This window comes from Pseudopodoces humilis, chromosome 8, assembly GCF_049639895.1.
Source record: "Pseudopodoces humilis isolate 2021_Gansu_Grassland_sample_001 chromosome 8, ASM4963989v1, whole genome shotgun sequence".
NCBI classification, from domain to species: Eukaryota; Metazoa; Chordata; class Aves; order Passeriformes; family Paridae; genus Pseudopodoces; species Pseudopodoces humilis.
The window spans coordinates 28,370,940-28,395,270 of NC_142207.1; the positions used below are offsets into that span (position 1 = coordinate 28,370,940).

At 38.6% G+C, this 24,331-nt stretch overlaps 2 protein-coding genes across 11 annotated transcripts in view; both read right to left on the reverse strand.

The window, feature by feature from the left end:
* Positions 1 to 4,457: 4,457 nt before the first annotated feature.
* Positions 4,458 to 7,486, reverse strand: LOC102111696 (baculoviral IAP repeat-containing protein 5.1-like). The gene is made up of 4 exons (XM_005520031.2): positions 7,340 to 7,486; positions 6,591 to 6,700; positions 6,166 to 6,280; positions 4,458 to 5,072 (listed from the first exon to the last, which is right to left on the reverse strand). Exons 1-4 carry the CDS (start codon positions 7,475 to 7,477, stop codon positions 4,884 to 4,886), a joined length of 552 nt encoding a protein of 183 aa, XP_005520088.1. The 5' UTR covers positions 7,478 to 7,486; the 3' UTR covers positions 4,458 to 4,883.
* A 5,739-nt stretch (positions 7,487 to 13,225) lies between these two features.
* Positions 13,226 to 24,331, reverse strand: part of SLC39A10 (solute carrier family 39 member 10) — a 50,858-nt gene continuing 39,752 nt past the window's right edge. For 9 of the 10 annotated variants that reach the window (XM_088058789.1, XM_014249512.2, XM_088058783.1 and 6 more), the window contains 5 exons: positions 23,569 to 23,689; positions 21,902 to 22,270; positions 20,004 to 20,084; positions 18,227 to 18,417; positions 13,226 to 16,450 (listed from right to left, as the gene is read on the reverse strand). In XM_088058789.1, coding sequence (XP_087914915.1) covers positions 16,292 to 16,450; positions 18,227 to 18,417; positions 20,004 to 20,084; positions 21,902 to 22,270; positions 23,569 to 23,689 — 921 coding nt within the window. In that variant the 3' untranslated portion in view covers positions 13,226 to 16,291. The remainder of the gene's footprint in view (positions 16,451 to 18,226; positions 18,418 to 20,003; positions 20,085 to 21,901; positions 22,271 to 23,568; positions 23,690 to 24,331) is intronic. The other variant, XM_088058786.1, reaches the window with a different exon arrangement.

A 24,331-nucleotide genomic window follows, 5' to 3' on the forward strand; every position in this document is an offset into this window, starting at 1 on the left:
TAATTTTTATCTGTAAGAACCTTTGGGTATCAAGATTAACCTAACTTTGAATGTTTTTGAACACCAAAACCTGCCACTGAATTCAGCTGAAGAACTTGAAATCTACTTATTTTGAAAATCATGTCCAGGTTAATGAAAATTACTAAAAATTAAGAAATGAGAAAATCAATGTCTGTCATTTGAAGATAGAATTTGGATATTGTTCCTCTTTCCCCTTCTCCTTCAATGCACTTACATTGACACTAGAAATACTACAGATCCAGGGCATTGATTGTACTTCTGGAAGCAAAACTACTTGTTGAAATTAGAGGATGTATGCTGGGATTCTGATTGTATATGTAATTTTTTTCAAGTAATTACTGTATTAATAATTCAATCACTCAGGCTAAACAGTTGACAAATGTTAATGAATTCAACACTTGTACACTTCATCCTCCATTTCACTTTTACACAGCTTTGATCAAAGTTCTTTTTGAACTAATGGAAAGATATTAGCTTTTTAAAACTAAATAATGATAGCTTTTAATTCTGAAAGGTGAGATAGAATCTACCTCAAACTGATGGTACATATTATGCCAGTAGTTATGAGTTTATGGCTGGATATTAGGACCACAGGAACCATATAAAATTCAACTCAGGCTTTTTGTAACAACAAATTTTTTAAAAAGTAGAATTTGCAAGCAATCCAAGGAGAATTTGCAAACATACACAGTGCCTGCTTATGCATTCCCATCAATGAAGAAGGATTTTATAGATGATGAAAGCTCTATGTGTTTGGCTGGTATTAGAGAACTATTCTTTAATTATTCAAAGAGCCTGAAGTGGGATATGCTGAAAATAATATGTGACTGACACTTTGAGGTAGGGAAAGATATAATGCAGTTTTTAGCTGAGTTTTACCCAAATGCTAAATTCCTGTTTTAAAATAAGAACTAGCAAAATTATTACGAACAAATTACATAAATATTTCTGGTCCAGACTCCGCTTAATGTGCAGGTTTCCTGTGTTCAGTTTACAGTCTGCAATTGCTGGAATCCTCTTATGTTGAAAAGGTAACCTGGCTCCATCTCCCTTGGGTCTCCCTTTGAGCCCTCAGACATGACTGAGCCACGTAGAAATTAGGGAGCTTAGCAGTTCTTCCAGTACATTTTTGACCTACTGCTGATCACTGCTATGTGCTGTGAGATTCTCTTTCTACCACTGCTGATGCTACTGCCTCATCTGACAGATATTCAGGTGGTACATTCCTCCAGCAAAACTTCCTCTCTTAAATTTGTGCTTTCTTCCACAATATCCATTTTCATTAGTGGAAAATTCCCTTTGTTTTCACTTGAAAATGCTAATGCACGTAACTGTATTAAAGCTGTTCAAAATTTCAGAGAGATATTATTATTTTGAATTAAATATAAAACTAAATGTGATTAAATTTTCTAGTAAGTAAGAACTCTTATTCTAAATACATTCTTTCAAAGAGGAAAATTGGTTTTTGTAAACAAAGAACTTTAAGATTCATCTATCTCTTCTTAAATTCATCAAGGATTGTACTGAGTATGTGCCTGCTATGATTGCATACAGATGTGTTTTTGCTGTAATGACAAAAGGGAATAAAGTGCCTTAAGAAACACTTTGAGGTAAACATTTGAAGAGCTTATATTGCAGTTTTGGAAGTTTGTATTTTCCCCTTCAGTAATGCAAGAAGATGGCCTCTGATGATGGCTCCTTAGGGAGCTATCAAACAAACAAATGAATAAAGAACATAGAAAAAGCCAATAATTTGCATATAATCAAACTCACTGACCCTCAGTTTATTACAACACTGGAAAAGTGCATTCAGTTTGGCAATGCTGGAAGGTTGACTAATGAAAGTGTAAATTACAGAAGGACCTGGAGGGGGCACAATTAGCTAAAAAATGAAAGCACTGACTACCCAGTGTTCTCATAGTTAAGGAAAATAGATTTGTTTTTCCCCCTTGCTTTGAATCAAATAAATACTATTGAAGCCCTCACTCCAAGTTATACTTAGAACCATGATAAGATACTTCTTAGCAAAATGTAATAATCAGTTTAATTTATATATTTAATTGCTTTATGAATATTGCTATTTCTTTTTTTCCCTATTACAATAATGTTTCTATGCATTATCTTGCTGGAAAATCAATTAAGGTGAGCAGTTCGAAGATAAATGTGCAACTTCTTGGCTAAAACCTGGGAAGAATTCCTGACATTTGTTCATTCCTCCTCCCCTGCCAACTTTTTTTTACACTGCTGAGTGACTGGTATCACCTTATAAGTGTTGACATTTCTCACATCTAATACTTCACCTTGCAATACTGACATTCTTTCACCCAGTCAAGAATTTATTTAATTGCTTTCATCACCTTTTGCAGTCTGGATCTCCTGATGCTCATTGGTCACCTTTTTAATAAAAATATTTACAGGCCTCAATGCAATAGTCACCTCACATGCAGAAGCTACATCTTTTTACTATATGTAGGACAGGGAACAGTCTGGGCAGCCTAAGTTTAGCAGAACTGTTAAAGATATTGCTAGTAATCATTTTAGTCAGAGCTTAATATTTTGAGATCATATTTGAATTTACCTTTGAGGTAACCTTTACCACCAAGGCAGTCCCTCCTCTATAAATCTAGCTCTTTGACTTTAAGTCTTACTATTTTACATCTCAGAACATCCCCTGTATCCCTGTGTGCCTAAATTAAAGTAAGCAATAAGTAAAATTGCCTCACTTTGATTCCAAACCTTCCTGTCAGCAAAAATATGAAGACACAAAACCCGAATCCCAGCTGCCAGCCTGAAGTACAGCAATCATCCCCAGGGAATGTTTGGTGTAAGCCCCTTTGGATGATTTTACCCAGTGAAGGCAGAGGTAGGCAGCCCCACAGAAAATTCTGTGAATTAATAATTCACATAGCACTGTTTGGCTTGGGCTGCCTGCACTAAGTTGTAGGTGAATACTAGGATGTATTCACCTGTTGTGAATATATCAAGTTGAGGACTTTAGTTCTTTGGGAAATTGTCGCCTGAAAAATGAACAGAGAAATGAGGACATTGGAAAAAGAGACTGAGGGAGGGGACTACTTCATTATACATACTGGGATTAAAGCTTTTTTTAGTCTATAGCTAAAATAAGCACAAGGTGCTGATTTTCAGCAGTGAAGATCCAAGAGGTGTGAGACAGCTGTGTGCATTCACACATCCAAACAAGAGAAAGTCCTTCAAGTAAGCAGTGTTCAGTAAAATGAGATCTATAGACTCTCTATCATCTGTTTACTGCTGAAGACTCTCAAACAGTAACACCAAAGCCAAGAGGATTACTGACCCTTGCCTGGCAGATCAAAAGGAATGGCAATATCTGCCACTGTCCTGATGAAAAGAGTTGCTGCACCTTTTACTTGTTGGGTGAAAGCATCTTTTATCACGCATGTAGCTCTAATACTCACAAATAGTCTGTGGTCAGGCTAATACAAAGTTAACACCCCACACCAACTGCTGCAGTAGCAACATAACAGCTGGATTGGGCACAGGCCCTTCACAAACCAAGCTCTCTAGTGCTTTGCTTGGCTTTAATTTTCTCATTCTTGTTTTTCTGCCATCACTTTCTGCATTCAGCTGCTGCCTAACTCATAGTTACCTAGCAATACTGTAGTGTGATTGTCATTGATGACATGTTATCATTTTAACATTCAAGACTGGCATTAGAATAGAAAAAGGGAGCTAAAATGGATGCCCGCTTTCCCCCCCACATAATTTCTTCACTTTCAAGAAAAGAACTTGAACTTAAAAATTACTCTAAATCTTTCTAAGACAGTAATGCTGTGCTATACAAGAAGCTTCTTAGAGTAACAGTTAAAGGGTTTTTTTAAAAAAGCTTTAAGTATGTCAATCTCACTTCTGTAACTTAATAAAAATTTCTTCATGGATTGATGTGTCAAGTTAAGGGATAACTTACTGTCAAGATAGGGAATTCATAAATGCTTCAAAGAATGTTGAAATACATGTTTCTAGAATCCCCAGCATGAGGATTTTACTGCAGAGTGGAAAGACAAGTCAGGGGAAAAGCCTGCTGTTCATTCACTGACTAAGACCTGACAAAGTATTGAGAAAGGTCTGTCTGCATCTTAGAAACCAAAAATATTTGCAAGTATGCATTTTTATTCTACAACAGTCTTCCATAAAGGAAAATAGGAATTAGTAACATTTTAAAAGAACTCCAGTGAGTTTGAAATGTAATGAAAAACTTTTAAAAACAGACTAGTAGGGCTTTAGCTTTAGTTGTTTCAGTTGCACACCAAAAGCCCCAGCGCTCTTCCTTGTGACTGTCTTACATACCTTGTGTCTACCCTTATTCAGTACACCTGCTATTTGTGCTGGATGTCATTATATGTGTCAATCTTGTCTGATCTAGAAAGACAACTTAGTGGTAAGCAGGAGTGTAGATAATGCAGGTGCTTAAAGCAATTGTTGCACAGGCCCATTTTGTTTGCTGGAAAGTGTTTTGAAGCAGAGCTGTTCTGATTTGAGCCTGCCTAGGTGTAAGGTTTTAACAGAGAGCACAGAAAGCACTCACAGTTGTGAATCTTTATTCCAAAAAAGAGCCAGCTGGCAAAAAATAGAATAAAAATATTTGCTTAAATATTTTTCATACAGTGGCAGGGTAGTGGGACTACTCTTAGATGCCCACCCAGCCATAGCAAAAAAGCATACCGTGAAAGTCAGGCCATACCTATCTACTCCCTCCTCTGATGCAGGGAGGCTGAGAGCAATTCTCTACAAACACTCCCTCACACACCTGTTCAGCTTGAGATTTGCAAGCAGGCAAAGCGAGGAATGTTTGCACCAAATTAAGAGACTTTTAGAGTCAGACTTCACAGCCCACTCGTCCTGGGCTCCTTTTGGCCAGCAGCTGAGCCTCCCGGCTGCTGGGCTGCTGCCTCATCCCCGGGAGGCGGCGGTGCCGGGAGCTGGGGTTTGGAGCCAAAGTAATCCACGAGCCTCTGCCTCGTTGCCGCGACTTCTTCTTGAAAAGAGTTTATTGTGCACCTGCCAACTTTGCACTTGAATCAAAGCAAGAGATTGAGCCTTTTAGCTGAGCAGTTTAATTTTGTAGCTCAGCCAAATTCCAACCCCCCGCTCAGGTTGCGTTAGGGTATCAGCGCTCCACGATAGCGATCGTACCCTGCTCAGCCTGGCTCACAGCCCTCCCAGCTATCGGTGACGGTATCCTTGGGGCTGAGTGTTCCCACCTGAAGCTGCTGCTTCTGATTTTTTATATACTGGACTTAGAAATAAAATCATATTATGGCCAAGACCCCTTTTGTACTGTGAAACATTGCTCTAAAATCGTTCACAGTTCAAGTTAGCTAACACCATGACCTCACTCTTAGTCCACCTTCTAAGATATCACTGTGCCACGTGATCCTATTTTTTGGTACTTTAATCTGTTGCACAGTGATCTTAAATGCTTATCCTTGACAGTCATCAGGTATATATTTGATACAGAACATTATTAGCAAGGCAAAGATCTTATTTGTGCAAACCCACCAACAAGTAATATGCAGAACCTTTTACTGTGCCTCATCAGGGAACTTAGTTCACTTGATTCTTACTATCACATAGGATTAGGGCTCATATCAGCTGATCTTGATCAACAGAGCAGCTCAGTTGTGTGCTCTTTTACATGTCCATACTATGGCATGAAGTCCCAGAACTGGGGAAGAGTAAAATATTTGAAATGGCCTTTAAAGTTTAATTAGGCAGATTAATATGTAAAACTGGACATGTGAAGCAATGACCTGGTCAAATTTTGTCTTTTCATGTACATTGTTCATCCCTCCTGAGAATGATAGCGCTGCTCATGTTGAGTTTTCTGCATTGATTATTGCACCATATATATATATTTCTGCTGTAATGAGTTGTTGGAAAAACACTTCTGAAGGAAACAGGTTTGTATTCAGAAGCCAGCCAAACTACACTGAGAAGTGCCTAGGTGCAGACTTCTTAGCCAATAATATACATAAATCATTACTTCAGAATAAGTCATGTTCTAGCCTTAGACAATCATTCCTGGTTGATGTTTGGAAGTCTTAGTGAGAGAAGTTCTTGTTTATATTCTAGCTTTGAATTTCAGATTACGTGGTTAGCACTTACAATGAAGGTCCTCAGTCGAGTCATCTCCAGCATGTAGTACTCCTCCATTGTCAGCTCATCAAAGTGCTTGGGAAGGGATAAAAAGTCACAGGTGTGACGTTTGGTGTGCTCCTCCCTGCAATATAAACCCAGAATCAGAACAGATCTTAAACCCATGGAAGTTTCACTTCAGGAGATGAAGAGGTCTGTGCAGGAGGTCTCTTCAGCACTTGCGCTGTCTATCAGCAGAATCAGTATCATACAGAAAATATGAAATAGATTTTAGTGGATCTCAGATAAAACTAGTTGAACAATTTTACGACAAGTGGGCAAGATAGACTACCAGTTTTGTGAACTGTTGTTGTAGAAAACAGAAGGGACTCATTGTAAAATTACTAAAGAAATTTCGAGAGGTACTTCAAGAGCATTGTTACATCTGTGCTTACCATGGGTCATCATTTGGTTCCCAGTCCGCCAGTTCTAACAAGCAAAAGAAACATTTTGCCACATCTGGTTCATTTTCACCTGGACAATGGATGAAGCCAGCCTTTGCCATCTGCAGGGGACAGTTTAGAAGTTTAGAGCCTTATCCCACACACTACTCATGTTTCCTGCCACTTTATGATGTCCAGTCAGGACACCAAAGATTAATTTTGTTTCAGTAACCAAACACCTTCTCAGGTAATTCTTGCACAGTATGACTCCTCTGAGATTCAGGCTAGCGGTATCTTGTGTGTGCCAAGGTAGAAGTCAGGTGGATTTTTAATTCAAATAATTTCCATTTCTGAATTTGAAGTACTGATCTTTAGCCTACTAGTTTACCCACTACTTTATCCCTCCTGTTGGAGATGTACTTATTTAATGTAGGCTGCTTTGTCATGAATAGAAATTTGCAATTAGAAAGAATATGTAATACAATAAATTAATTTTTAAATGACAGAAATAAAAACAAAAAAATGGAATAAGACCAGTAACTATTAAAATCTGTAGGCAGACTAGAGGACTAACACAGAATAACCAGTAAATCCCACTACAGGATTTCTGAGCAGGGAACAGAGGAAAGCTGAATATTTAACTTTTCATCTTCAGGCTTAGTGGACTTCTCTTAAACCTGAATATACTTAACAATGACTTCACATTCAGTCATAGTACATACAAATTAAGGCAGAGGCAAAATAACCATTTTCAGACTTACATTCTCTGGAGTGCACTTGCAGTTCTCCTGGAAGGGCCACTTGGTGAAGGTTTTTAAACGCCTCTCATATTCATACATCTCCTTAAAATCAGTTAAGAGCTTGGAAGCTGAGCTAAGCTCTTGCAGGAGGGTCTCCATCAGGGAAGCCTGCAGTCAGTATAGGGTAGAGCCTCCCTCCTGTTCTCCCATTTAAGGCCTTTGCTAATTGGTGACACAATTGCACCTGCAGAGCAGGGGAGGGCCTAAAGGTGAGTCTATGAGCAGGACAACCAAGGGAAATAGCTACTGGAATCTCTTCCCCTTGTGTCTTAGGTCATATATTTTTTAAACACCTATAGTAATTACAGATTTTACAGTTGAAATGTCAGAAACTGTGTGTTAAAAATTCTAGTTACAAGTATGGAAACTTTGCATGTAAAGTTTTAAAAAATGCTGTCCTGAGTGCAGCCAAAGGGGTTGAATTAACATTGCTATTTGAATCCTTCAGTGTTTCCTGAATTTCGTGTTCAGAGATGAATTCTTAGGATTGTCTTTGCGCTTCTTTAAAGAGGAGGTGGTTATTTTATAATATTATAATATTTCTATTCTATTTTAAAATATTATAGAGCATGGTCAGATGATGTATATTATTTTAAAGGTGTATATTTATAAGGGTTAACAGTATCAAAGCATCAAGCTGTCACTTTATAAACTGTCTCTTATTTTGGTACAGAATCCAGTTAAATTCAGTAGAAGTTTAAACATCAGTGTCCTCAAGACTGCTGCATGCAACAGCTTTCTAAGCCAAGATCTTAACACTTCTGAAAGATGTTGCATTGTGACACTTGAAAATTTAAATTTTCTCTGAAATACAGATGGAGTAAGTGCAGAAAATAATCCAGTACATTATTCTGTCCAGATGTGGTGACAGAAATGAGATTAAAGAACATTTGTACAGGATTTCCAATGTCAGCTCTTAGAGAATTGTTTTTGCTTAGATTTACAAATGCTACATCACTGATTCCTCTGGGACTGTACTGGTGTCTATTTTTATGTGCAGGAATACTGTCCTTGAAATTTATATTCAGATATTTAGAGTAACAAGTATTACATGAAAATAGGACTCTTTAATTCCTTTTTTTTCTTTTCTTTTTCCAGATAATACCAAGGTGTAGGAAATGATCATTCATGTACTGGGCCCTCCAAGCACTGATATTTATAGTTTCTCCTGGTGCTGACTTCATGGCAGCCCTTCTTAAGTTAGTTGATGATCAGGTATTTTAATCTCTTTTTTACTGTAGTTGATGTTTGTGTATGTGTGTGTGCATGTGTGAGTGTATTTGTATGAAGCAAGGAACTTTGTATATTTAAAAGTTGAAATGCCAAACTAAACCCAAAACTGGTTTTTAACTGCCCAAAAATGTGGTAAAATTGATGTCATGCTTCTCTTTAATAGAAGGCACTAATTCATGTAAATGGATTGCTTTCAGGTATTAATAATTTGTCTGTTGTTTAAAAGAAACTGTAGGTTAAATATTTTGGCATATTTTATCAACTTGTGATGTCATGATCTATTTAACTACTTAGTTTGTGCCATTTCAAATGGAATGGAAAATGCAAAAATGGACAATGCAAAAATGGAACAATACCATAATAGTTTAAATGTTTCTTGTAAGCAGTCTTATCTGAAAATGGTGTATTTTTCAAACACGCATTATTGTGTAACACATTATTTAATCAAAAAACACCACAGTAATATGGGACCTTGGAGTCCTGGGTGACATTTATACATCAGAATTGAAATACGGATTTTTATTTGTTTTTTTCCTTTGACTGTATTTATGGCACTTAAAACAAACAAAAAATTCCCAACAGCCCAAATCAGTTCTAATGTAGAAAAGTACTGCTAGAATACTGGAAAGTAAGATTATACATGTAATAGCACATTCTAAGCTGTATTTCCTGCATTTCTTGCCTGTAATTCTGTCAGAATTCTGTGCTGTAGAGAATGACAGGTCCATTTCAAGTCTCCAGCCACCAAGCTGCAAATGTATCCTGCATTTTATAGTAGGTTGTCTACATCCTTCAGGAGAATACTGTTTGCAGAAGTGTTCTGAAACTGTCAGAATTTCATAGGTCCAGATTAAATGGATTGGTGGTTGGAGCTTTTCACTGGAAGATACATAAGAGATGGCATGACATGAAAGAAAACTGTATTTTAAACTATACAGTATATTAAATATCTGATATCCACTATCTGATCCTGAATTTTACAGTAAGTGCAGAAAACCTGTGAGTAATGTTGCAACTTTGTAAATCAGTTAAAGCAGACTTTGATGAATGTGTATCTATGATCTGGGGGGAGAAAGCCTCAGAAATGAAATAGTTGTCTTCCACTGCAAGGAAAGTAGTTTCAATTACTGCCAATAGTGGAGTAAATGGATTTTTTATTTTATTGCTTGTCTCATATTTCATCAATTGAAACTTGTTGCTATGGCCTTAATAATACAGCTCTTTTTCTGGTGTTCTTTTTAAAAAAAAGTTAAGACTGAGAAAACTTATCCTGTTTTAATAATTTGATATGTGTTTGCAATCACATTTTACATTATTTTGCATTATTTTTCTATAATTAATGTAGATTATCTAAATGAGTTTATATATTTAGCCAAAAGGTCTCAGTTAAAAACCAAATCAAACATTTCTACCTGATGTCTTTGTGTAAAGGCCAGAAATTGAACTTGGTAAGGATTGTATGAACAATATTTTATGATACAGAGGTCTTAAATGTGTATGTGCATGGTCTCATACATACAGTTGTATGTAATGTATATTAATTAGATGTACACAAATAACTTTAAAAAATAAAATTGCTTTGAGGTTTCAAGGGACTGTTTGGAGCTGATGCTCATGACCATTTAAAGACCTCCCGGTGAAGGCCTTGGTTTGTCAAGAGAAGGTTTCCCTTGACTCACAAAGCTAGCAGGTGGAAGCTGGGCTCTGAGAGGCTCAGCTCTGAGCAGTTCCTGCAGGGTGTAAAGCATCCTACTGCCACCCCTGAGGGCTGCCCGGGATTTGCTCAGTGTCAGGGACAAGGCCAGCCCCTGGGCTGCTGCAGGGTGCATCCAGCCAGGATCCAGCTGAGGAGCTGTTTCCCATAGAAGCCTCTCAGGAGTTTGCCAGCTCTACTGTTTTTTACTATTTTTCTTGTTCCAGCTTCCTAAGCAGCCCACCAAGGCCAAAGTCTGTTCAAGTTATGGATGGGCAGGAACAGGGGTGCTACTATCACTGTCAGCCTGGAGTGATTTTGGTTATTAATGTGGTTAATGTGAAAATTCAAGCAACAACATGATTTATTAACAGGCAAGAGATTCAAGCAACTCCACGGAGGTGTTTCTTTCCTGAAAGAGAGTGGGGGGGCCTGTGAGGGGGATGTCTTCCTATTACATGACTAAAGGTTCTGAACAAATAACAAATACAGTTCCTGGCAGGGAGTGAACCTGTTTTTGTCCTAAAGGATAATGATTTGGATGTAGCAAACATTTCTTGGTACTTTTTTTGACTGTTTTGCTTCATTCCAGGTCTCAGTACATCACCCATTCTTGCCTTCTTGCAAATAATTTTCTGCTATCACTCTTTTTTTTCTTCTTATGCACCTCGGAGGAGTCCAGCTTCTCCCAACCACAAGAATTTAAGCAAGCTTTATTTTCTAAAAATATAAAGAAATAAAAAAAATGATGAGGACAGCTATGGCCTTGTGATAGCATACTTTTATTTTAGAAAGATGCCAAAGAAGTAAGAGATAATTTGGTAGAAATTTTTCCATAAACTTGTATCCAGGGAGTTTCAGCTGCAGTACTATGGAAATTTTTGGTGCTATTATTCTTCAAAAGCAGCAATGTCTGGCTGGCTTGTGGGATGATTATTAAAAAGTATTTGAAGGGCTGGAGATGAAATGGTTCAAGCATGAACTAGCAGAAGTAATTAACAGCTTTTAAACTTTCCAGTGAGAATTCTGGCTGCCTTCCAAGTGAATTACAGTGATACTGATAGGGCTGCCCAGGGAAGTGCTGGGCTGCAGCTCAGATCACTGTCCTGTTTTCCTGCAGGAACTGCCAGCTGATGCTCCTCACTGCCACTGGGGAATGCAGTTATGGTGCCAGAGGCACTGAGAACTGGGATTGGCTCTGTAAGTGTTCTGAAGATGTTATTTTTCTCAGAAATAGTTACAAATGTCAATTATATACTTGATCCAAGCGGTGTTTATTTTGCCTCTCCTCAGGGAGATGTAAGTATTTCAGAACAACAGAACTACCAAGAGCTATTTTTATTTTTTTTTTTAATAGATGTATCTTTACTGAAACTGATGTGTCTCAGTGTTTACTCAGTCACTGCTTTGGTGGCTTAATCTCACCTTCTATCAGGCCTTGTTTCAGTGACTTCTGAGAAAGGGACGTTATGTAAACACCACCCAATTACTGTCATTAAATTGACTCTGCTCTGTGTGAGTCAGCACTCGGGGGACAGTAAGTGAGAAACACAACCTAGTGAAGTTAAAGGCATTTTAAAATAGGCATACGAGAAATTATCCATTATATCTTCTAGAGGCAGAAAGGCCACAATAATCAGCTTAATTTATCACACAGGAGTTGTGTCAGTCACAGCAAAACACCTTCAGGCACTTGGCAGGCTGTGGGCTTGGTGGGGGGCCACAGCCCCTTGCACTTGGTATCTAATTTTAACGGAATTTTTGTCAGCTCCCAGATTTTTTCAAAAATTATATCTTTTATATCTTAGTTTACACACTTTATTCATCACTCTAGGAAAGCCTGTAGTGGTTTTGAAGTACAGCTTGTGGCCTCTTGTGAGCTACTTGGCTGCTTCTGCATCTTCTTTTCAGTCTAGAGGTATTATTTTTCCCCCACCCTTTCTCCATACCAAAGCTGTACTGAATATACAAAGACACTTGCACAGAATCCTTTCCCAGAGGTCTTTGGCATGACTGAAAATGCTGTTAGTACCAAGGATCAGTCAGGAACACAACTGCTATTTGACAGCATTCTTACACAAAGCCACACACCACCTTACCCTAACCTTCTACTGGATGTCCATGTTTGTATGTTCACATTCCCTCCTGAGTTTTTACTGTACTTCAATGGAGATGTATCTCCACTCTGGTGAAATTACTTTTCCACTTAAGAGTATTTCAAGGCTTTCTTTCAGGTTTTTATTTTTTCTGTCTTCTTGAAGGAAATGTTCTGTGACTGTAGTCAGTTTATGTATCTCCTACTTCCTCCAGCTTTTAACAATTTTCAACTCCCTGACCAGTTCTAGTCCAGTTTGTAAGCCAGGTACAGTCTAGTGCTACCATGGTTCAGAAGAAAGAAAAAAAGACATCTGTAGGCAACTGGATTTTGTTAGGTCTAAGCTAGTAACTTTTACTGCAGTAATAGAGGGAATTCTGCTGCTTTAGAGAAAACACTTGCAGCAATGCCACAGAATGTGAAAAAAGAATAGTGAGGTTGGTTTTACAGTTAGTAAAACTCAGAAGTGCTCTGGGCAGATCATGTTTCTGAAGCATAGGAGTGAGAATTTCCTAGGGTGGGCAGCTCTCTCCAGAAGAGGCTATGAACCCTTTCCCTGAGCAGTCCAATGACTACAGGATCAGGCAGAAGATCACAGTAACTTTCCATAGAATTGCCCAATCCACTCTTCTTGTCTTCAGTGCTGCTCCTACCTGACAACCTAGAAGTTTGTAACATCTTCAGCTGGACAGAGCATTTATGTTGGTTTTCAATTGTTAAACAACCCCGTCAGAATTTCTTTTAAGAGCTTGATGTCTGCTGAACTGAAAGGAATACTAAAACACAAAATTAATCAACCCTTAAAAAACTCAACAAAAATATCTGCTCCTTGAATAATTTTTTTTTATTTTCTGAAGGCTCCTTATGTATAAGGAACATACATAAAATGAACACAACACTGTTGACAATGAACAAAACAGCATTTGATAGTTTCCAGCTTTATAAAATTTTTAAAAAATGATTTAGTTATAACAAAAAAAAACAATAGCTCAGCAAGTTATCTTATTGGACCATTATCACATTTTAAACCATAGACTCAATTGTTAATGGGGAGAGGAAAGAAAAAAATAAAAAAAGAAAAAATAATCACACTGCATCTAGCAACTACAACATTTTCTAAGCATAATCACAGCGGATTGAGTGCAATGTGATTTACATCAGAATTCACATGGGATGTCACACAGTGACAGCATTGTAATATACAAGTAACATTTACGCCCTCCAACAAATACAAGTTAAATGAGACTCTGGATTCAAGCAAAATGGAATGTTGAAGCCAAGTAGAAATGTAGTGGAATTCAGATTGTCTGTAACATGACTCAAAAGTGTACATTAGAATCATCTGGAATTCAATACTGGTGGAAACACAGAGAAGTCACAGCTGCTACACTGCTCTGTTACATTTGCAATAAATACTAGAAGATAAAAGTAAACAATCTATATTCCATGAAAAATATAGTACCTACCTTCAACGACCATGTTTTTCCCTTGTCTGAAGATGGTCTTGGAAGGAAGTTAACTATTTTCCTACAGAGGCAGTGTATTGTGCTATAACCACATTCCAACTAATACAACAGTAAATATACTACTGGAAATACAGAAATCTTCATTTGAAGAGAATGAAGAGAAATAAACCTTAGAAATTATTTGACGAAACATCAGTTCAGCTGCATAATGACCCCCTTATGTTTCAGAATTAACAAAAAAGAAAAAACTTAAACCAACTGACTTAATACAAAAGAAACAGATTGTTTGAACTCAGATCCTCAGAAGGTATCCAGGAAGTTTTGTCTCATTGACCTAACATGGGTACTATGTAAAAACATCACCCAGGAGTTTTACGCTGCAGAAATTAAGCAATCTGAAGCTAACAACATTGTGTTTGCTAATTAGGGTTCTACAGCAAACATGTTTAAAGAGGAAAAAAGAAAACCTGAGTTCAGAACATCAAATGGCTGTGTGTCTGAACTCTGGGCTTTTGGCTTCTTCACTGAAGAAACTGCACCCTTCTTTGAAATGGACCCTTAATACTGTTTCCTGATACTGCATTAGGAAGAAATACTGGCAACCAACTGATACCTTTAAAATACATGAGCTGCTCTCAGTAAAAGCTAAACTGACCAATGAAGCTTCTGAAGTAAAGGGCCACAGGAAACACAGGAACTTGAAATGGAATGCAGATACCCACTGGCTCTCATTAAAGGCGTTAGGATTAGTGTTTTTAGCAGCTACACTGGCACCAAGCAGACCGGGACTTTAGAACTTACGGCACATAGTCAAAGTACAGCTTTTACCTGGCATACACAGAAGAGAGACAAACTGGATGTTTTAAAAAAAGGCTACTACCATGCTTAGGACTGGTACTACAGAATCAACTTGCACTCCCCACAAACTCACAATTTATTTTTTTTAAGGAGATGGGTACAAGAAGAACTAACTCATGTCTGGCAATAAATGCCTGTCAGCACAATCTGATCTAGGACAGCTGGTCCCAGCAAGTTAAGGCCCAAATTTTCAGTCTATTCTTCTAAATGACACATACCATGGTTCTACCACATCTGCTTTTTAATAATCTAATTTAAATACCAAAATTGTAAAAAAATATCATAGAAATGAACTCCTTTATACTGGAAGTAGAAATCTTCTTACATATTCTTTACTGCCAGAAATGGCTGGTGTCACAATGTCTGCTATCAAGGCATTGTAGGAACAGATTTGATGCGCTGTTACAGTATCGTAAATACCCTACCAGTACAACATACACAGATCATAATTTAACCCTTGTGTCCAGCTTCAGGAACTAGCATCTTGCACCTTGGTTTAACATGAAGAGAAGAAAACAGTCCAAAATAATCATTTAAAAAAATGGAGAAATTCCCACATGGATTCTCTTGTTAAAAGTGTTTGCACAAATTCACAGCCACAATTCTTCAGTAGTTTATGCTGCAAGTGGCACACAATACATGTTTAGCGTCTGTAAGAAAGAACCAGAAACAGCTCAATAACTCCAAGGACAGGGATTTTCCCCAAGCTAACACTAATTCTACTGCATTTGGCGTTTTCCTACTAATATCAAGGAACAAACATCAAATAAATCTCAGCTGGGGAAAAACATCATCAAACTGACCCTCGACAGAAGTTACACTTTGCAGAGTACATGGCAACAGCCTGCCTTCTTACACAGGAGCTTGGCAATGATGGAGTGCAGCTTAACACAGCTTGGAAGAATTTAACCAGTATTTAGGCTTGGGGTTTCTTTTTAAAAATTTAAGCCAGCACAGTGGTTTCCAGTCATGTCCTGCTGTAAGATTGAATACTTCAAGTCACCACTAGGCAGAAAAATCAGCAAAGGATAAATATATATATATATACAGAGGAGCACACACACATGTATATGTGTGCACCTCTGCCTATATCTATATAGATCTATACATAATATATATGCATATACATAAGAGACAGCTATGCGCTACTCGAGACTCATGTGGCACTAGAAGTTTCCCTGGGTTCCTTGCACAGGTGTGAGTTTCAGCTGTAACATCTTCTGGATTCTGTCCAAGTGCACTAATAGAATGGTATCTTCCCAAATGAAAAGATATTTCCCCATATTTTTTCTTCCTTAAGCAATCAGTGCTCTCTATACAGCACCTTGGCCCTTATTTCTCAGATTTAGGGTTTCCTAAACGTCGCTTACTCGAGTTTAGGAGTTGTGTTGGGTCATCTGATGGGATTATAGAAAAGCAGAAGCTACTCTAGGCAGAAAGGAATCTCCTGTCCTTGTGTAAGCAGTGCAAGCACCACGTGTCCTCTGAGCAGTGTGCACACTGCCACACAGTGCAGACTCAAAACCAGACAGCAACAGATTGGAACCACAGTGATTACCAGCATCAGGTCAAAACTGGATGTCAAGCACAATTTTGTCTTCATAGAGGGCAATCACCAGCATGATGGCAAATCCAAGAAGCAGGCCTAGGTTCTGAAGAATAAACTGCCCCACAGGACAATAACCATGCTCTTCATTATCTCCATCTCCATGAAGCATTTCTGGAAGCTAAAAGATACAAAATAATTAAGGAAGTTATTTCACGTCTACTCCATTTATACATGGACAAGTTTACAACATGGTATTGTCAAGGATAAACACACCAGGGTTCAGATATAAAACCAATATACTAAGAGACAGCTTAAACTCTACTGAACAACTACATTCAATAAAAACATGATCACATGATGTATTTACGAAACAAACTAAAAATGCCTTTCCTTGAACTTTCACCCAATCATCCATGTAATTGAGCATTAAGTTCCTCAAGACAGGGCACAGCCCAATATTCTTCGAGTTCTGCTAATTTTAAAAGAATTCAAGTCATGCTCAAATAAACATATGACTTTGATTAACTTAGGCATTCATTTGTCATGTGAGAAGCTAACACATATTCACATACACATCCCTCTAGAATATGGGAATGATAGCTACAAACAATTCAAGAGAAATTTTATGTGCAGATGTAAGAACTTATGAAAGTCCTGGACATTATCGATATTGGTCACCTATGAGGAAAAGTCAGAGTACTGTCAAAATCAACTAATTGTAGTGCTCTTGGAAATGCAAAAGTAAGTTCTGTGTTTTACAAAGCCATCCACATAGAACAGAAGTAAAATATTTACAAGGAAATTAATTCAAGCAAGCAGGAGGTAAATGTTAAGATCTGGTTACTGAGAGATGCTTCTGCCTGAATTAAGGTGTGAGACCGTATGCTAAAGTCAAGAGTCAGGATTTTATTTAACAGCAAACATGAGGCAGAGAAAGAAAGAAAAACGAAAGAGAGAGGAGGGAGAGGAGAAAGAAGGAGTGTGAGACAAAGATGAAGCAGAAGATAGTCACCACCCATGGATCCAGCTGTGTCCCCCTGGTCCTCTTCACCCTGGCTTCCCCAGGGTGGGTGTCCTGAGGTCACTCCAAAGTTCTCACCATTTACACATTTCAGCAGACAAAGGCTCGATGCTCATTGGCTATGCAGTTCTCTTACTCTGCTGGTTAAATGACTCCCTCACTTCCAATGCTAATTAGTCCCATCCCAGTCTCTCTCTTCCTTTGAGTCGTGCCTGGTGCTCCTGTCTGGAGGCTGGCCCCTGCTGGGACCAGCCAGAGCTCATTCTCAGCAGATCTGCAGAGCTCCCTTCTCTCCAGCTTTGTTTACTTCTCCTTAGGCCTGAGATAATCAGACAATAGTCCCACCTGAACCTTATCTTAAGTCAGACACTCTATTTAACAATTTAGCAGGCCCTGAAAAGGACTTATTCACCTATTAATAGATTAGAGTGACTTTATAACAACAGTGTATTTACAAATTAAAGTCTCTGTAATGAAGTGGAGAGAATTACAAAGAACCCCAAAAGTGAAAAATAATCTCATCACCTTTGGGCCAGGAAAGACAAGAAGTGAGAAAATTACCTTATTTAAATGAAGCTCTGAAGAAGCTTAAAGGAGAGAAATCAGGACTGAATATGGGTTGGGAACGTGTACACAGCAGTACTGCTGCCTGAAGGGTCTGATCTATACAGTACACACACTAAGGATAACACACCTGTGTGCTCTTGAAGCAGCAGCATTTTTACACCAGGTACTTTTTTCAAAAGCTACTCACCACAACAGCTCTGGATTACCAGCTGCTCATAGTAAAAGTTTAGACTAAACTTTCCAGAACTGAATATATGACGATGAAATCTCAGTGAAGAATAAACCTGAACAGCAGACTGAAGTGCAGCACCCAGAGAAGTGCCAGGTTTCCCTCCCAGCAGGCCCCAAAACCCCAGTCAGCCGTACCATGTCGACCAGGGCCACGTAGAGGAACATGCCGGCGGTGACGGCGAAGATCCAGAGGGTGATGTTGTTGGCGTACTGCCCCACGGCTGTGCCGATGAGCATGCCGATGTAGGCCATCATGGCTGACAGCAGGTTGTACACGATGGCCTGCTTCACCGTCATCCCTGCCTTCAGCAGCACCGCAAAGTCACCTGTGGGGGACAACAGGGCTCGGCATCAGCGCTGCTCCAGCAACCAGAGAAAGCCACCTCACCAGAGAGTGCTGCTGCAGGGGCCTAGAGGCAGAGCGAGCCACAGCAAGAACTGTACTTATGCACAGCGATCCCTTGATTAAAATATGATTTAAAGGTGCCTGTTCATCATGCTGACTGTCAGAAAGGTAGCAGTGATTAACTGTGAAGGGTGAATGGAAGAGTCCAGGGCTGCTCTTCCCACAGAGAATATGCCTGTGTGGCACACACACCATTATTTCAGAGGTTCTTCATGGCACATAAAACCAGAGGCTTAGTTTGGATCAATACCTGTGAAAATTCCTCTTAGCTATACACATCTCATTATGCAAATCCAGGAAGATAAAAATGAGGCATTTGTCCCCACAGAAGCTGACAATGAATTTGAATTTGAGCACTAGGAAGAGGTACATTCACAAAGAACTCCCATCCACGCTGAATCAGTTTTCCGGTTGAAGACATGCCAGGTTAATGTGTTTTATTCTGAGTTCAGGACAGCTCTGCTAAATTAGGTGCTAAAAGTAGATATTCTACAAAAATCTAGACTTCAGTCTTGTAATCAGCTCTAACAGTGTTACTCCATTGAAACTGAATTCTTGTGATCGTGAGAAGTGTAAGATGGTGTACAGACGTAAGGGCAATTAATGTAATATTCTTATGTAATACATGCTTGAAATTATTTGCCTAATCTAGAATCAAAAATTAGAATCAAAACATGAGAATTTTAAAAAAATAAAAAAATAGGTATAAGCTACTCACCCCTTATACAAGGTTAATTTCATCATGCTATGCTGTCAAGTTCTAAGCCCTGTATACATTGCAATCCTTTATGTACTGCAGCAGCTTCACCTCACTAATGACTGTATAGCACACGTGTCAAACCACAAACATCTGCTCTATTATTTCTCACCTGTGCCCATGATTTACCTATAAGCTCAGGAGCTGCCTATATAAAATGCTTTCCCTCAACAGAAGATTCCTCCTCTCTCTGTCTCTTCTTTTTAAACTCTCAGGGTCCAGTTAATTTTCATGCAATATGGAAACAGGTTTCATCACGGTTAGCTACCTCCAGAAGAAATGCTTCAATTAGGGAGAAGAATCGATGGCACTGGCAACAGTGCCTGCAGCCTTTACCATAAATGGCTACACCTGCTGAACTTGGTCACAATTGGAACAAAGCCTCTTCTGAAGATCCCCACATGGAATTTTACTTATGTAAACCTGTGTTTACTTATGTGACTTAAGTCTGTGTACAACAATGCCACACAGAGTAGTGTGAAACTCTCTAAAATGCAGAGCTGTGTAAAATGTATGCTCCTAAGAACATTTTTAAAACATGCTCAAAAAGCTTCACAAAGTGCTGTAACTAGACACTACCAATATAATCCTGTAGCAGTACCTACTCTGAAGTGGTATTTCTCTCTCACCCTCTGAATTTCTGGTCACCTCTGCAACTTCTGCACTGCATTGTGCTTATCACATGATTACAACAGCTTTTTGATAAGTATTTTGCACAGATGGAGCACAGAGTTTCTACACTTAGTTACCTAATTCATGGGGAAGCTCGTGACAAAATACTGCTATAGATGTACTAATTCCCCCTGTCAGTCCAGCACTAAAAGCTGCTCCTAGAAAAAAAAAAAAAGAAAAAAAATTAAAATGTTTTCACTATTTTCAGGTCAGAAAATCAATTGACTTTGCAGAGCTGACACCCTTCTGTTAGAATGCACACTGATTTTTTTCAGTATGTCTGTGTCCCATCTGCACATAAATGGGAAATACTGGAAGCACCCTGGATGTGCATTACCACTGCAGGCTTTATTACTCATTTATCTGAAAGACAAACCCTGGAGAGGACAACGCAGCTGGGCCAAAAATGAGACACAAACACAACCAGCTAATAAATAGTACCACTTTTACACTTTTAGGAACTTTGAATTACATGAGGGCAGCTAGGAATGCACATGATTAAGAGTCTGGCTCTCTCCTTTCCAACTTGGAAATCCAAACTAATATTTAACCCATAACCTCTCTAACTCCTTTCTACTTATTTTTAGAGTACATATCAGCAATATTAGTAAGCCAGACCTGGAAAATAATAAGGATAAAAACATTGCCATAAATATATTTCAGTACTTTTGCATAAGCTAATTGAATTCAATCAACTTTAAGTTCATACCTTAAATAATTCTGAGATGAGAAAACTGGTATTAAATTTCTGTACTGTAGCAGAGAAAAGCACAAAGAGCCTGCAGTAAGCAGTCAAAACAGGCAGTATAAAGCAGAAAGAGAAGACACAATCTGAAGACAGAGGGGAAATTTAACTTTCCTCTGGATTCCTCATAGCTTGATATATTAAAAAGATGAGCATGCTTTTCTAAAATCTACATTTTACCACAAATTCAGCTGTTTGGGCTTGACCCAGGAACATTTAGAAATGGAGTTTCAATACTCTGAAGTTCTCAACAGAAGGTGTGGCAATTGTTTTTGGCCTTAGAAGCCACTGTCTAAATGTCTTACCTGTTTAATGTGAAAATGAAGCAACAAGTTAATTTTTAAAGAGTTTGGGTTTCTTTAGAAGTTGTCATAAGAAAGTGGAGAAACTGCAGCAGATTTCACTGTCAATTAGTGACCCCAGCAAATGCTTATCCCCCATCCTTCAACATGGGTGTGTCCCTTCTGCCATTAGTTCAGAACCCTGAGTGCTCTTACTCTTAAGCAGCTACCTTAGCAAAAATCAAAAGCATACACTTCAGTCCTCTCACCATCATACTGATTTGTATATCCAAATTAATACACTTTACAATTCAAATCACATTTAGAGCATTGTGTGACTCCAAGTTGATTTAATAAATCTAATAAAATCTGTTTGGTACTTCAATTTCTTCTGTACTTAGCAGAAATAAATCTATACTGACCATGAGCCAAAATAATACTTTGCTTAAACAAAAATTACATTATCCTATATTAAAATATTATTTCTGTAACCTGACTCACAGTATATTTTTATTTGCAAGTACTGTGTAATTCTATGTATTATTAACAATAATAAAAATAGTATTACTATTATTGTCAGTAAATATCATTCTAAATAAGACTGAAAGGCATTTATTTATAATTCTAAGGCAACTGAGACCCAAACAAGAAACGTAGGTTACTGTGCTCCATAAATCCCAAGGTTTGTCTGTACCAACCTCTCCTTGGCAGAGATTGTGACTGTCACTGCTACTGATACAATAATTTTGGTGGAAATAGCATAAATATTAACAAAAGGGAAACATACAATTGGCAGCCTTTTAATATCTGCTCTGCAGGAGACTGAACAATGGCAGTAACCACAGGTGCTAACTGGAAGCCTTACCTGTGATCACTGATAAGTCAAATACTAGCAGAGTTACTAAAGGTAAGGAGAAACTGTTGAGAAATACTCAGTGCTTTTGCTTACCGATTGCTAAGCCATCACTAAAGTTGTGAATGCCATCTCCCATAATTACCATCCAAGCAATATTAGCTATCCCAGTATCTTTCAGGTCTTTTCCAGAATGACAGTGGCCATGGGAATGATGGGAATGTTTGTGATGCCAGTGGTGACTGTGTTTTCTAGCTATCATTTTATCTTCGCCATGGCTGTCATACTCGGAATCGTGCAGCTCGTGCTCTTGGGCGGCGTGGGAGACATCGTTGTGAGAGTGGTGCAGGTTGTTCTCCTCTTCTACAGACAGGTAGTTTTTGGCAGGGGGCTCCAGCTGCCCATCCAAGTCAGTGAGTTCAGTTTCATTCAGTCGATCTTCAGACAAAACCGAGTCGTCTGCTCCTGCATTGAACCAGTTGGCAGAGACAGTGAGTAAATTCCTGTTTAAGCAGCAACCACTGCACCCCTGAACTAAGGGTTAACTGCTCTGGGAAAGCAAAACAAGTACTGTAACATATCCCAGTCTAGTAACATTCTTGTCAGCATTCAATCCAAAAACTAAGTCTGTCACTGAGACATTCTGTCACAAATTTGCATGTACAACATATAAAAGTCTCCACCACAAGGCAGCAGCACTGCATCCATAGCACTCAAAGCCAGTTTTAACCCAGCCTACGCTCGAGCCTGTAATTTTGCTACTGACAAAGTTTATGGTTCAAGACTGGCAAAGAAGAGTTGCCAGAATGATGATAATGTCTTAGAGCTGCAGATGGGATCTGAATGGCTCAGGAACCCTATCTGGCTCTGCCTGCACATGCCCATACAGGTCACAGCTCAGCCTTCACTGTCACGTGGACACTTCAAATGTATGTTCCAACCCCTGCACTGCTGAAAGACTTGCCATGATGTATGTCAGTGCCCCAAATCCCATCTGAGACTGTTTGAGTGGAGAAGGCTGCAGCCCTAACACTCCCTTCTACAAATCAAATGAAATAAACCTAATTTGTACAAATACAAATTTGTATAGGTTTTTCATCAACAAATTAATTCTGCAGCCACGCAGGCAACAGAACTGGAAGGTTATGCAGCAAAGCCCTTGCCCTTCTCTCCCCCTGTGAGAAGGGGGATAGAGAATTTCTTCTGGGTACACACAGCATGAGGATTCACGGGCTGTCATGATAGAACAGTGTGCAAAAGTTGTTTGGGATACTTGAGGAATATTCAGGATACTTGGTTGTATTTATGGAAAGAAACAGATTTTGTTTATCTGTAACTGGTCAGATGCTGGAATCTTCAAAGTGGAACAGATATCCCCATTCATTGTGTGGGTGTTCATTTTTGATCTAATTTTTGCCAGGGCTGAGCTAGTCAGCTAAACCAAAACACACCCTGAAAACAAACAAACAAACAAACAAATAAACAAATTCCTGAAGACCCACAGCCACCCAAAACACAACTGCTTCAGAAGTCTGAGAACCATCTCTATGGCATATTAGGAAATGTTCAGAGTGCCCTAAGATCTAAGGAAAACAAAATAAAAGTAAGATTTAATAGGGAAAAGCCTATTAAGTTTTATTAACAACGATTTGCATAATAGCAGCAAACCTGTACAAGAGGTTACATGCTGCACACCGTGCCCCAGTAAACTGCTCCTACTCTGGATCTCCCAATCAGAGAGAATTCTGACAGCAACTGCCTACCTGCAAGGGGTTTCAGCTGAAGCCAGTCAGCATCTGGTCTGTTATTTAATTTGTGATCAGAAAGTTTCCTTCCAATTGGCGATTCTTCAGTCTGGTTTTTTTTGCACCATTTCTGCTTACTCTGCAACAGAAAAGAGGTAACTTCTGGTTTATAAAAGGGCACTGATGGAAATAACAGGAACTGAAATGCTGTCCAAAAATCTCTTCTAAATCTCTTCTCTCTTAACATGTATGACAGAGATATGTTACTTCAGAATATTGATCTTTATAAAGCTCAGCAACAATCCCTATCCCAGTGGGATAGCTACTTACCATGGAATCTCACTCCCAAACACATACACAGAGATATATTTCATTTTAGTAAGAGGGGATATTCTGACGAGGATTACTCTCACAGCCCAGGAATACTTCTGTGCAGCTATTAGACTTGTTCAAGAAAGCAAGCATGCAGCAAGAACAGCTCCTCTAATTTGTTCAACTTTGTTTTTTTGTTTTCATTCCTATAACTTCCTTGAATTTCCCTTTAAGAAAGCAGCAAGCTTTTCTATAGCTCATACAGCAGACACCAAAGGTTTGCAAAAGCAGCCTAGGAGATTTAATTATTTAATTAATCTCAAAGAAGACATGCCCAATTTAACAGTTTTTGTCCTTTTATGAGAAGATCTGAGAAATGCCTCCTCCAATACAGAAAATCTTTTGCTGCCTGCATGTCCATCTCAAACAGCAAGTCTAACATGAAAACAGAGAAGCTGAAAAGTTTTCA

Excerpts from the sequence above, each read along its gene's own strand:
- LOC102111696 (XM_005520031.2), bottom strand. The coding sequence starts at position 7,477 with ATGGAGACCCTCCTGCAAGAGCTTAGCTCAGCTTCCAAGCTCTTAACT. Across the intron at positions 6,281-6,590 it reads GAACCAAATGATGACCCATG|GGAGGAGCACACCAAACGTC; the intron begins GTAAGCACAGAT and ends TTTATATTGCAG. Across the intron at positions 5,073-6,165 it reads CTCGACTGAGGACCTTCATT|TGCAAAGTTGGCAGGTGCAC; the intron begins GTAAGTGCTAAC and ends CTTTGATTCAAG.